This window comes from Lithobates pipiens, unplaced genomic scaffold (assembly GCF_037356315.1).
Source record: "Lithobates pipiens isolate NorthernLeopardFrog02 unplaced genomic scaffold, aLitPip1_a1.2 Scaffold_23, whole genome shotgun sequence".
NCBI classification, from domain to species: domain Eukaryota; kingdom Metazoa; phylum Chordata; class Amphibia; order Anura; family Ranidae; genus Lithobates; species Lithobates pipiens.
The window spans coordinates 315,876,873-315,891,221 of NW_027507785.1; the positions used below are offsets into that span (position 1 = coordinate 315,876,873).

General features: G+C 47.0%; 1 protein-coding gene across 1 annotated transcript in view; it reads right to left on the bottom strand.

The window, feature by feature from the left end:
• ALG6 (ALG6 alpha-1,3-glucosyltransferase) overlaps positions 1 to 12,827 on the bottom strand; it is a 59,628-nt gene extending 46,801 nt beyond the window's left edge. The window contains exons 1-4 of the mRNA XM_077450564.1: positions 12,682 to 12,827; positions 5,750 to 5,834; positions 3,201 to 3,290; positions 462 to 550 (exon numbers count right to left, since the gene is read on the bottom strand). Of these exons, the coding sequence (XP_077306690.1) occupies positions 462 to 550; positions 3,201 to 3,290; positions 5,750 to 5,834; positions 12,682 to 12,760 (343 nt within the window). The 5' untranslated portion in view covers positions 12,761 to 12,827. The remainder of the gene's footprint in view (positions 1 to 461; positions 551 to 3,200; positions 3,291 to 5,749; positions 5,835 to 12,681) is intronic.
• Between the last annotated feature and the right edge of the window lie 1,522 nt (positions 12,828 to 14,349).

Here is a 14,349-nt window from a genome sequence, read left to right on the forward strand (position 1 = left end):
AAAGGGTCCAGCACCATTTTGGTGTGAATCTGATGCAATTTCGGCCATACAGTTTGTATGGCTGAAATCTCATCACACAGACATCACATGTGATCTGAACAGTAATGCGTTGCGTATCACATGCAATGTCTGGCATCACACTAGTGTGAACCGGGCATTCGTGTTTATTATCTCAAGGTGTTCAGCTGATAGGGTCAGAAAAATGTGTCCACATACTTTTTTTTTTTTTTCCAGCCCTGACAGCCCCAGGCTTTGAAAAACCAGGGATGGATTCCCGGCGTAGAAAAACAATGTACTAGCATTCATTTCTGTGTAGAAGTATAAATGTTTATCACACTATATGCATGCATCTGCAAAGGGTGAGCTTGTTCTGATCTATTACTGCCGCCACAAGGAAAAAAACATTGTAAATGTATAAAGCTGAAGGAATCTCGGCCAGGGACTGCTAGAAATATACATACCAGTCACACGCATGAACAGCTTGTGCTGGGGGCTTTCATACCCTCTGGATGAAGTTAAGGCAACCCAGTCTGGATTGATGGCACAGGCTCTACAACAGAAAATATATTATGGCACAGAAATACTCATCGGCACCAGAATTCAAACATGCTTGGGGCAAACATAGATCTATACACAAAAAAAGTAAACGAAAAAAATAAAAATAGTGTATAAAATAAAAAAAAAAAGGGGGACTTGACAGACCACTAGGTCTTTTTTCTGCTGTCACTTTTCTATGTAACCAGGAATGCCCCCAGAAAGACTGATAACTTGTACTGTAATAAAAAAAAAAAAAAAAAAAAAAAAACCTTCAAATGATTAGACGCAACAATGGAAAACAGCTGAGACACAACAGAATCTGGACGCACACCCTGCAAACTACAGCTGGCCATTGACGATTCAAATCTCAGCCATTCCATCAGGAACTGGCCAAGATTTGAACCATGTATGGGCAGGCTGAATGCACCCATTTTGACTGATTGATAAACTTGCGGACAACCAGCCTGTCGGATTTTAAATGCGAAATATTGCTAGCGGGAGGGATTCCCCCATCAACCGTTACTGGGGAAAACTAGCAATTTTCTTTCCTGCAACACGTGATTGCAGGAAAGAAAATCGCTCCACCTATGACTGGCTTAAAGGGATTGTAAAGGTTACCGTATTTATCAGCGTATAACACGCACCCCAAGTTTAGGGGGAAATTTAAAAGAAAAAAACTTTTAGGAGGGAAGTTTAAGGGAAAAAAAAAAAAACTTACATTTAAATGCCCATCAATGCAGCCTTATCAGTGTCATTTGCAGCCTTGTCAGTCATTTGCAGCCTTGTCAGTGTGTTTGCCATTTAAAAATGGCGCTGTCGAGATACAGAGCGGATGTCCTGTGTATCTTGGCGGCGCTTGGTAGTTCTCGGCCATTCTCTGCTATTTTCGGCCACACTCGGCAGCTTTTGGCTTTCCGAAAAACCGCCAATGGCCGAGTGCGGCTGAAAATAGCAGAGAACGGCCGAAGATAGCCAAAAATACCCGGAAGCCACAGAGAGCGGCAGAAAGGGATCGAAACAGCGGGGGATTGGCGTATAACATGCACCCCCGATTTCCCCCTGATTTTAGGGGGAAAAGGTGCGTGTTATACGCCGATAAATACGGTAATTTTTTTATTTATTTTTTAAAATAACAAACAGGTCATATTTACCTCCTCTGTGCAAGGGTTTTGCACCGAGGGGCCCTGATCCTCCTCTCCTGGGTCCCTCAGCGGTGCTCCTGGCTCCTACTCTTCTCGAGTGCCCCCACGGAGAGCAGCTTTCCATGGGGGCACTTGTGTGGGCATGCTCCCAAGTCCCATCACTGCACCCATTGACACAGACAGCAGGACTCGGCCCAGCCCCCCTCACTGACTGATTGACAGCAGTGGGAGCCACTACTGTCAATCAAAGTTCAGGTAAGTAGAATGGGGTCTCAGGAAGGGGGGCTGCTGAACTACAGAAAGTGTTTCAGCTTAATGCAAAGAATGCATTAGGCCGAAAAACCTTGAAGGTTTACAACCCCTTTAAGGGATCATGCACGCAGGCGTGTCATTTCCTGCATTCTGATGCATAATTTAGATTAAACTGAATGCAGCATTAACTGTAACTCATGGGCCCATGCACACTACTCTGTTCTGGCCCACAGTGTAAAGCTCCATAAACCAAAACTCGTAAAATCTGCATCTGAAGTCCTGAGTAAGGACCACATTTGATGATGTATGCAATTAAAGGTTTGTGATAACATTTAGCCTTGGTTCACACTATGAATCGCACAGAAACTGCACAGCTTTCCTGTGCAATTCACATGCGATTCAGTGTGGTGTAATTCAAAATGAATGGGCTCACTTTGCACCAAAGTCATGCATGCACCAATTTTGGCACCACACTGCAACCGAATCACATGGTCGTTATGTACCATGTGATCTGGTGCAGGCAAATGCAAGGAGTTTGGGACCTGTGTTTGGGGTGTTGTTAATATTGCACCGACACCCGCTGCAGATTGCTAGGGCAGTGTGATTTGAATGCAGTGGAGAAAATGTGCACGGATCACAGGTTTCCCACACCATATCATATCCTAGTGTGAGCCTGGGGCAGTGATGGCGAACCTTGGCACCCCAGATGTTTTGAAACTATGTTTCCCTTGATGCTCAACTACACTAGAGTGGATGAGCATCATGGGAAATGTATTTCCAAAACATCTGGGGTGCCAAAGTTCGCCTTCACTGGCCTAGGGTACCTATGCAGTATACATGGACCCTATTGGACGCCACTGCTGCTCAGGAATGACACATAAGTGTCAACAATGCACTACAGATAATTTACATTCACGTGACAGCTCATGCACAGAATGACCGGCATTCAGTCATTCTGCGCATGAAGACTCATTCAGAACTGTCAATAGCCAGTAAAATCAATAGTGTGTAATCTGTGGTGCAGCACTGTACATGGTGTATATTTACACATCACATCTGAGCAGCGGCGGTGGTGGCTAATAACGTACATTTATACTATATAAACAAACATTACCACCAATTCTACATGCATACATTGTACAGATAAGATCCTACATATAGACACACGAACAAAAAGTTGTGTGCTTTTGTAAAAAGCAGTGCAAAAAATAAAATTATATATATATTTATTTATTTTAAAACCTTAAAAAAAATGTATTTAGTACTTACATGTACCCGCAGAGGAGGCTGTGATAGGCCGTCAGAGGGGGGTAATCCAGACCCCAATAGAGAAGGTCATTGTCGGTTGAGTTGAAGTACCTGTGTAAAAGACAAGCAAAAATTATTTCAGGGTATCTCCGAAAATATGAAACAACCAGGCAGAGCACTAAACAAAGGGATAACACCTTATAAGGCAGTGCAGGTAAGAAAGGGTTCGCTTTCCAGATTATCGTTTTAGAGCCGAACTCCAAGAAAAGTAAAAATACTCCCTTACAGTGGGGACTGTGCAAAGCAGAAATTGTGTGCTGCTATTTGCCTCCAGCATTGCTCTTGCTTTATTTTGTTTTATTTTCTGGAGGCTGCCATTTTGCTGAAGCCCAGAGTCCCTTTCAGCTTCACAGCCAGTTCTCCACTGCGCATGCACGAAGCACGCTGTGCTTTCTAACTGGCCCAGCGGTGGAGGAAGGAGGCCGAACTTCCGAGGCATCTCGCCACGGTGAAGTCTCCCGGGAAGTGGGAATGGGTACCTGTCCCCCCTCCCCTCGCAAAGTGCCAAACATGGCACTGAGGTCGGGGTGCAAACAAGCGGAGCTTCTCCTTTTGGGTGGAGCTCCGCTTTAATGTAATTGTCAATAAAATCCTTTGACACTTATGAAATGCTTGTAATTATACTTCAGTATACCATAGAAACGGCTGCCAAAAAACTTCTAAAAAGCAGCAGATTTTGTGAAAAATGATATTTGTGTCATTCTCAAAACTTTTGGCCACGGCTGTAGTGTGGGCACAACCACACTGCAAGGGAGGAACGCTTACTTTTCCCAGAGTTGGGTTTTAAGCACATATGTAAAAATAAAAATGATACTGAAAGGATGCTGGTAGGTTAATTGTTTCCTATCTAAATTGGCCCTAGTATGTGTATGTATGAATGTCAGCTGGGACCTTAGATTGTAAGCTCCTTGAGGGCAGGGACTGATGTGAATGTGTGTATATGTAAAAGAGCTATGTAACAACTAAGGGGATTATATCACAATGCTACTAGCAAGACATTTAGGGGCATAACCCTGTAAGGCATTGTCTGCGTGGGAGAGGAACCTTGGTCAACTTACGGGAGATAAGTGGGACGAAGCTCTACAATCCATAACCACATGCTCTTTGAATGTAGTACAAAAAGTTTCCCAATTCTATATAACTCTAAGGGTACACTACACCCCGACAAAATTACATAGGATGGGCAGATTGGCAGACCCTTTGCGCTGTCGGCAGCACAACGGCGATCTCATCCATCTCCTGTAGCGCTGTCCGAAACTCTATCTGTACTGGAACAAAGTGGTTGTGTAAACTCAATGGGGTATTTCAAACGAAGGTACCTACAGACCCTATATGCTGTATTCTGGGGGTTCTGGAGGATGTGATCCCAGAGGAATTGACCAGGGTTGCCTTCTCTAGGGCACTGTTTCAGGCCAGGAAACTTATCTTAATGGGCTGGAAATCCACCTTGCCACCCGTTCTAGCACCTCCTGGATAACACACATGGGAAATACCCTTATTATGGAAAAATATATCTATCAGCACAGGGGATGCCCGGGCAGGGTCGAACACATATGGTCACACTGGTTAGATACACCTGGTCTAAGCCCTAGAGAACTTGTGCTGTCTAGACTTTTACAAGGTCCATAGAGGTCAGAATATATCATATTGATACTATGCATGCTGCGAGCTGTGTCAATGGGGAGATTGAGTGGTGCAAAAAGAGCGCTAGGAATACTTAGATGTGTAGTAAGGGTAACATGCTTGTGTATATGTAATTGGTTGAAAATTCCTTTATGTACTTGTATATTGGAAGTTGTTGTTTCTCGACATGTTCAATAAAAAAACTTTTTTGATTTAAAAAAATAAAAAAAGAGCTGCTTAAATTGATGGCGCTATATAAGTACCTGAAATAAATAAAGCGTCTATACAGCTTTAAAGTGTAAGTTCACCGTTACAGAAAATCTGTAAGGTGACCTTACACTGGCCATCCCCATCCCACCCGGTCCCACTATACCGGAATCCCTCGATTCCCCACAGTCAGACGTCGGTCCGGGGATTTGAAATCCCTGCGGCTTGCTCTCCTCGTAGTGCTGACAGGACAGGCTAGACGGATTCTGATTCCGATTGGTCAGCACCGTCCATGTGATGGTGTTGACCAATTAGAATTTCTCTTTTCCCTACACTCTGAGAGTTACGGATAGGAGATTTAGCCGCAGGAATTTCAAAATCCCTGGACCGGTGAAGCGGCGCCCCGATGTCTCAATGCGGGGGATTGTAGGACTCGGGTACAGCAGGACCGGAGAGGATGGGGGCCAGTGTAAGGTCGCTTTACAGCTTTTCTGTAATAGTGAACTTACACTTTATAGATCTTGTGTTTATTTCTTTGGGGGGGGGCACCATCTTTGTCTTTTTTGGGTAGATAAGTCATGGCTACCCAGGTGGGGGTGTAGAAGCATATTGAGCATATTGCTCATTCAGAATGAAATTATTTTTATCATCTGAACAATTCAGTTTACAGATATACAAACCATTGCTGGACTGGTAGGTTAAGTGTGACTTCTTGCCAGTGTCTCTGGGCTTCATAGTCTCCAAATATTGGCGGTTTCCTGGCTCCTGAAAATAAAAGAAACGATTGGCGTTATCAATGTAAAATAGAATAGTAAAAAACGAAAACCTGCCAGGAAAGAGGAAAAAAAAATAAAAAATAACACACCACACAACATGAGGGAACCACAAAAAAAAAAAATAATAATAATAATAATAATAATATAAATATATATAATAAAAAAATAAAATAAAAATAAAAAACCATGCCACAAAAAAACAAAAACAAACACCCCACCCCCCAGAAAGAAAGAAACACCAGGAGTCACAAAAAAAAAAAAAAAAACACGCGCCAAAAAAATAAAACCACCAGAGGGAACCACAAAATAAAAAAATAAAAATAAAACACTCCCCCCCCCCCCCCCTGGAACCACAGAATACAAACCCTAGGTAACACCCACATGTGATGTTGAAGAACTGAAGAACTGAAGAACTGAAATCCAATGAATGAAAGGGGCAGACCAAGGACAATCAGGCTGGAGAGAAAAGACCTACATAATGCTGGTGGTCCTCCAACCAGGAAATGAGGCAGGCTTTGACCTTGCTGCAGCTTCTAATACACATTGTGAAAAGCTCACAGTGTGCAGTGAAATCAGAATAAGCCATTTCATTGCAGGAGAGGAGCCGGTACAACTGTTCAAGACAGAAGAGAAGGCCGGGGGTCACCTGCATCTATTTTTTTCTTCCAGGGTGTTGCTCATCCCCTGGGTGGGCAGGACAGGCGGCACACCGCGGGTGCACAGCTCCTGTATACAATGCGCTTTCCATTCTCTAACTGGAGGAATTTCCCCCTGGAGGTAAATTTACTGCTGGTATCCCATTCAGGCAGTGAGAGTGTAACCTTCCCACGGCTCCCATGCCCCCCCCCAGGAGCACAGAGGGGATGTGGAATGGTGCTGGCTGTATTGGGAGGACAGTAAATCATTTATTTGGGGAGCCTGTGACATGGCAGAATGTCCTCTCTGTACGGGAGGATGCCGGGCCCCGGGCCTGCACCTGTTCCCTGTGCAACCGACCACTAACCAAAACAACACTAATATGATTAACCTCCCCGTCCTTTGTCTTTTTATAAACCGAGCCGTAACCCCCTCCAGAATAAACATTCATAGAGTGGCGGCATCTATGACACGCCGTTACCCACAATCCCCTGTGGACTCCACATGGAGCAATTCTGTACCAGGATGCCAGTCCGTGATGTCATGAGAAATAAACATACACAGCCGTCCTAGAAGGATCCTCACCCAGTCATAGATTATATAGAAGGGGTTGATTTACTAAAAGTGGAGAGTGTAAAATCTGGTGCAGCTGTGCATGGGAGCCAATCAGCTTCTAACTTCAGTTCGTTCTATTCTAGCCGGTTCACACAGGGGCAACACGACTTCCAACTTGGACACGACTTAAGTATGAATAACAGCGCGACTTGGGGTGACTCTCAACACCACTTTAAGGCGACTTTGGCCGTGGCCAATCAGAGAATAATCAGCTCTCGAGGGGGAACGCCACACCAAATTTTAAATAAAAAACTGGCATGGGTTCCCTCTCCAGGAGCATACCAGGCCTTAGGTCTGGTATGGATTTTAAGGGGAACCCCCCCCCCCCACGCTGAAAAAATGGCCTGGGGGTTTTCCCAAAATCCATACCAGACCCTTAGACGAGCACGCAGCCCAGCCGGTCAGGAAAGGGGATGGGGACGAGCGAGCACCCCCCCCACCCCTGAACGAATACAACATACCCCTACCCATTCACCTGTGGAAAAAGCGTAAAAAAACAAACACAACACAGGTTTTTAAAGTAATTTATCAATCAGCTCCGGGGGTCTTCTTCCGACTTCTCCGCTCTGTTTGGCCTCTTCTCGCGGTGTCCGGCCTTTTCTCCCCCTCTCCAGTTCTTCTGTCGGCTCCTCTGCTATCTTCTTCCAGCTCTTTTACTAGCGGAGGAGCCCGGTCTCCTCCATCCTTCTCTCTTCTTCCGATGTTGACAAGACGCTCTCTTCCGCTGTAATGGCTTGTTCGACATTCGCGGCGACTTATATAAGTATGGGGCGTGGTCACCGGGTGATGTCACACTGTGACCCCGCCCCTTATGACAGCACAGTCCCAGCATGCCCTGGGACTTGACGTCATAAGATGCGGGGTCACCGAGTGACATCACCTGGTGACCACGTCCCATGCCTATATATAAGTCGCCGCGCATGTCGAACAAGCCATTACAGCGGAAGAGAGCGTTGTGTCAACATCGGAAGAAGAGAGAAGGATGGAGGAGACCGGGCTCCTCCGCTAGTAAAAGAGCTGGAAGAAGAACCGGAGAGCGGGAGACGATCCCGGACCGGGAGAAGTCGGAAGAAGACCCCCCGGAGCTGAGTAATAAAATGACTTTAAAAACCTGCGTTGCGTTTTTTTTTTTTTTATTGACACTTTTTTTCCCCAGGTGAATGGGTAGGGGTACGTTGTACCCCATACTCATTCACATAGGGTGGGGGGCCTGGATCTGGGGGCCCCCTTATTAAAGGGGGCTCCAGGATTCCGATAAGCCCCCTGCCCGCAGACCCCGACAGCCAACGGCCAGGGTTGTCAGGAAGAGGCCCTTGTCCTCATCAACATGAGGCCAAGGTGCTTTGGGGTGGGGGGGGCCTGCAGGGCGCCCCCCTTCCCCAAAGCACCCACGCCCCCATGTTGAGGGCATGCGGCCTGGTACGGTTCGGGGGGGGGGGCGCTCGCTTGTCCCCACCCCCTTTCCTGACCAACCGGGCTGCGTGCTCGGATAAGGGTCTGGTATGGATTTTGGGGGGACCCCAGGCCATTTTTTCAGCATGGGGGGGGGGTTCCTCTTAGAATCCATATCAGACCTAAGGGTCTGATATGCTCCTGGAGGGGGAACTCATTCCGGTTTTATTATTTAAAATTTGGCATGGAGTTGCCCCTCGAGAGCTAATTATTCTGTGAGAAAGGTGACATTGTCTCTTCAATATAGATGGAGACCCTACTTGGAGGCGACTTCCATTAAAATCAACGGGTACAAGTCGCCTAGAAGTCGGATTGAAGTAGTACAGGAACCTTTTTTGAAGTCGGAGCGACTGCTGTAGTGTACATTAAGACGGCTCCATTAACTAACATTGATTTTCTCAACAGCGCGACTTGGGGCGACCTGAAGTCGGATCCCGAGTTGCCCCTGTGTGAACGGGCTCTGAATCTTTGGCAAAGAAACCTGGAAGCCAATTGGTTTCTATGCACAGCTGCACCAAAAGAATGTCATATGGGTACAGTGTTGTATGATCGCGCAACTGCCATTCAAAATGTGATAGCGCTGAAGGCTGAAAATTGGCCTGGGCAGGAGGGGGTAAAATAGTCCGGTATTAAAATGGCTAAAAAATAAAAAAATATATAAAAATTATTTTAGGCCTGAAAATTACATAAAACACCCAAAAACATGATATGTGTTCTGAAAGCAGATGCCTAGAGAAGAAAAAATAGGGGTAGTTAAATGTATACCTCACAGGATATCAGCTCAACGGTTTATGAAATGCAAAACTTCAGTAAAAAATACACTAAAGTTACTTTTAGGACCCATAAAACACAAAATATTACCCAATTTTTGGTACAATATAAAAAAGGAGGGTGCATCAAGTACATAGATACCCAACAAGTCTTAAAATAGCAACTTTGGTACCCTATATTTGCCATAAAGGTCATCAGTTTAGAATTAACCGTCAAAAATGGCCCTAGAATTATTGCTCTCAGTTCTGCATGCGCGGCGATATGCAACATGTGTGGTGCAATCAACATTTTCATGCGTAAGCATTTACACTCATATGTGCTTGTATGTGAGAGTGGAGGGGTGAGAGTGGAGGGGTGAGGGTGGAGGGGTGAGGGTGGAGGGGTGAGGGTGGAGGGGTGAGGGTGGAGGGGTGAGGGTAGAGGGGTGAGGAGGGTGGAAGGGTGAGGGGGGTGGAAGGGTGAGGGGGGTGGAGGGGTGAGGGATTTAAGTTCTTGAGTATCACTTTAATTTTTTTCGCCCTATCACATAGGAGACAAAAAGTCCCCTGTGATGCATTATTTGGTGACAGGTTCTCCTTAATGAGACATCAGGGGTCTAAAAGACCCCGCTGTCTCACCTGGTCTCCAATTAAGCAGTTACTTCCCCAGCCAAGACTGGGAAGTGCCCCTTTTTACAGAACTGCCGCCCCCACCAACAGGGGTTCTAATCCTCCCCCACTCCATACTAAACTATTACAAGGGAAGAAAATAAAAAATTAGCTTTGGCTGGAGAGAAGGAAAAGAAAAGGTTCACCCACTCTACCTTGTCTGTTGATCCACAACTGGGATACACACACTGATGAGTTCCAATTCTTATGGAGTATATAAAGCCAACATCACAAGGTCAACCAACGCGTTTCGGCCATATACAGCCTTCATCATAGCTGAACCGGATAAACAAACATCCACTTGTATATCTATTACTCCCCGGCCCCGGGGGGAGGGGACAGAACTACAACACCAAACACTTGTGTGATCTACGGATACAATTTTGTTTTAAAAACATTCTTCTACCTAGAGAAGATAAAAAACAAAAACCGGATGTCCCAGCCCTGTGGGGAAACAACAAAACCACTAAATAAAATGATACAGCATTATCAATGTTGTAACCCTACTGACATCTCCAGGCCTGGACCCACCAGGGACACATCCTGAACCACAGGGACTGCACCTGCAGACTACAGACAGATGACACTGCAAGAGCAAGGGATTGTAGGGAATGATGGGACTTGTAGTACAGGGACATAGGGGGAATGATGGGACTTGTAGTACAGGGACATAGGGGGATGATGGGACTTGTAGTACAGGGACATAGGGGGGGATGATGGGACTTGTAGTACAGGGACATAGGGGGAATGATGGGACTTGTAGTACAGGGACATAGGGGGATGATGGGACTTGTAGTACAGGGACATAGGGGGGGATGATGGGACTTGTAGTACAGGGACATAGGGGGAGATGATAAGACTTGTAGTACAGGGACATAGGGGGAATGATGGGACTTGTAGTACAGGGACATAGGGGGATGATGGGACTTGTAGTACAGGGACATAGGGGGGGATGATGGGACTTGTAGTACAGGGACATAGGGGGGGATGATGGGACTTGTAGTACAGGGACATAGGGGGGGATGATGGGACTTGTAGTACAGGGACATAGGGGGGGATGATGGGACTTGTAGTACAGGGACATAGGGGGGGATGATGGGACTTGTAGTACAGGGACATAGGGGGGGATGATGGGACTTGTAGTACAGGGACATAGGGGGGGATGATGGGACTTGTAGTACAGGGACATAGGGGGGGATGATGGGACTTGTAGTACAGGGACATAGGGGGGGGATGATGGGACTTGTAGTACAGGGACATAGGGGGGGATGATGGGACTTGTAGTACAGGGACATAGGGGGAGATGATGGGACTTGTAGTACAGGGACATAGGGGGAGATGATGGGACTTGTAGTACAGGGACATAGGGGGAGATGATGGGACTTGTAGTACAGGGACATAGGGGGAGATGATGGGACTTGTAGTACAGGGACATAGGGGGAGATGATGGGACTTGTAGTACAGGGACATAGGGGGAGATGATGGGACTTGTAGTACAGGGACATAGGGGGAGATGATGGGACTTGTAGTACAGGGACATAGGGGGAGATGATGGGACTTGTAGTACAGGGACATAGGGGGAGATGATGGGACTTGTAGTACAGGGACATAGGGGGGGATGATGGGACTTGTAGTACAGGGACATAGGGGGGGATGATGGGACTTGTAGTACAGGGACATAGGGGGGGATGATGGGACTTGTAGTACAGGGACATAGGGGGGGGATGATGGGACTTGTAGTACAGGGACATAGGGGGGGATGATGGGACTTGTAGTACAGGGACATAGGGGGGATGATGGGACTTGGAGTACAGGGACATAGGGGGGATGATGGGACTTGGAGTACAGGGACATAGGGGGGATGATGGGACTTGGAGTACAGGGACATAGGGGGGATGAAGGGACTTGGAGTACAGGGACATAGGGGGGATGATGGGACTTGGAGTACAGGGACATAGGGGGGATGATGGGACTTGGAGTACAGGGACATAGGGGGGATGATGGGACTTGGAGTACAGGGACATAGGGGGGGTGATGGGACTTGGAGTACAGGGACATAGGGGGATGATGGGACTTGTAGTACAGGGATATAGGGGAATGATGGGACTTGTAGTACAGGGATATAGGGGAATGATGGGACTTGTAGTACAGGGACATAGGGGAATGATGGGACTTGTAGTACAGGGACATAGGGGAATGATGGGACTTGTAGTACAGGGACATAGGGGGATGATGGGACTTGTAGTACAGGGATATAGGGGGGATGATAGGACTTGTAGTACCGGGATATAGGGGGGATGATGGGACTTGTAGTACAGGGATATAGGGGAATGATGGGACTTGTAGTACAGGGACATAGGTGGATGATGGGACTTGTAGTACAGGGACATAGGTGGATGATGGGACTTGTAGTACAGGGACATAGGGGGATGATGGGACTTGTAGTACAGGGACATAGGGGGAATGATGGGACTTGTAGTGCAGGGACATGGGGGATGATGGGACTTGTAGTGCAGGGACATGGGGGATGATGGGACTTGTAGTGCAGGGACATAGGGGGATGATGGGACTTGTAGTGCAGGGACATAGGGGGATGATGGGACTTGTAGTACAGGGTTATAGGGGGGATGATGGGGCTTGTAGTACAGGGACACGGGGGGAATGATGGCACATGTAGTACAGGGACACGGGGAATGATGGCACTTGTAGTATTACCTGAGTATGGATACAGGGACACGGCCCAGCGTACAATCAGAGCCAGCAGCACACACACAGCTGTCATAGACCCTTCCATGCCTGTCTTCCTCCTCAGCTCTCCCCTCACACGTCATCATCCAGCGACTCAAACACGTCACCGCCCTACCGGGACGCCGCTACTCTGTTGTCAAGGGAACGGGGAGGCTCTTTTTCTCTACAACAAGCTCATATCAACGATCTGCTGTATTTGTTCAGCGTAGTCTTTAAGAGACGTGTGAAATTAAAAGACCGGTCGGAGTTTTGTTTTATTTTGCCGTGGGGAGGCTTGACCTCATCCAATATGGCGCCCGCAAGTATGAATCCGCTCTGTACTGAGGTTTTTGCCCTTACTAAAAATGGCGCCTTGCCCGGGGGACATCTGCTGTGAAGTTTGGCACTGGCCTTATTATAAATGTATCACTAAAAATCGATAGATAAATAATATAAAGTCCTTATTTAGTGCAAATAGTACTATAGTTGGGGAAAGTTTGCATTTGTGTTACCCTCTGAAGAGCAATTTATGGTGGATAATTTTTGAGACAGGTGGCTTGGAGGTAGGGTTGCCACATTTTCTTCCTGCTAAACCCAAACACCTTGGCGGCCTGGCACACCTTTGGGTGCCCCAAGGAGAGTGGTAATGCAATGCGCATAGCGTGCCTCAGCAAACAGTGGGTGCGGCTAAATTGAACTTGCTGACATCATCTGCCCCGCCCAGTGATGCCACACCTGCCCCCAGACAGCCGTCCGAAGCCCCTAGATGGCAACAAATTTGTGTGTGACTATCTTGGTTACCCGGGGAGCCACAGCCCGGTCTAAATTATGTGTCTGGGTTTCAGTCTGCTTGAAATTTGAACACATATTTCAAAACCTGGGCTGTCCGGGTCAATCCCAGACAGGTGGCAACCCTACTTGGATGTGATATGTCACCCTGGATTATCCCTGTAAATCCTGCAGCACCGCTCGGCAGGGTGGAGATGTGGCCCCAGGCATTTAAATTATTTCCATTTGGTAGCAATACTGCCTGCCAGATGTGACAGGGGATACATAGAGTTGCCACCTTTTCTTAAAGTCAAACCCAAACACTTTAGAGGCACACAGCAATTTTTTTTAATGGTATAAACCATACATATATTTTCCAATTAAATAACATTTCATTTAGACCCCTTTCACACCACACTGCCCATTGCTTCGGCGGTAAAACGCAGCTATTTTTAGCGGCATTTTACCGCCGGATTTGTGGCGCATTTCGGGCGCTAGCGGGGCACTTTCACACCCCGCTAGCGCCCGCGAAAGGGTTAAAACCGCCGGCAATATGCCGCAATAGCGGCGTTTTGCCGGCGGTATTACAACGCTGCCCCATTGATTTCAATGGGGAGCAGCAGTGGAGGAGCGGTAAACACACCGTTCCTTCACCGATCCAAAGAAGCTACTGGCAGGACTTTTTTCTGACGTCCTGCCAGCGCACCGCTGTAGTGTGAAAGCCCTCGGGCTTTCACACTACATACAATGGTGCAGCTTCTTTAGGGCGGATTGCAGGCGCTATTTCTAACGCTATAGCGCTTGCAAAACACCCTGGTGTGAAAGGGCTCATAATCACATAAAGAGTCCCCCTTTACATCTGAATCTGCAGAGTTCCCCCTTTATGTC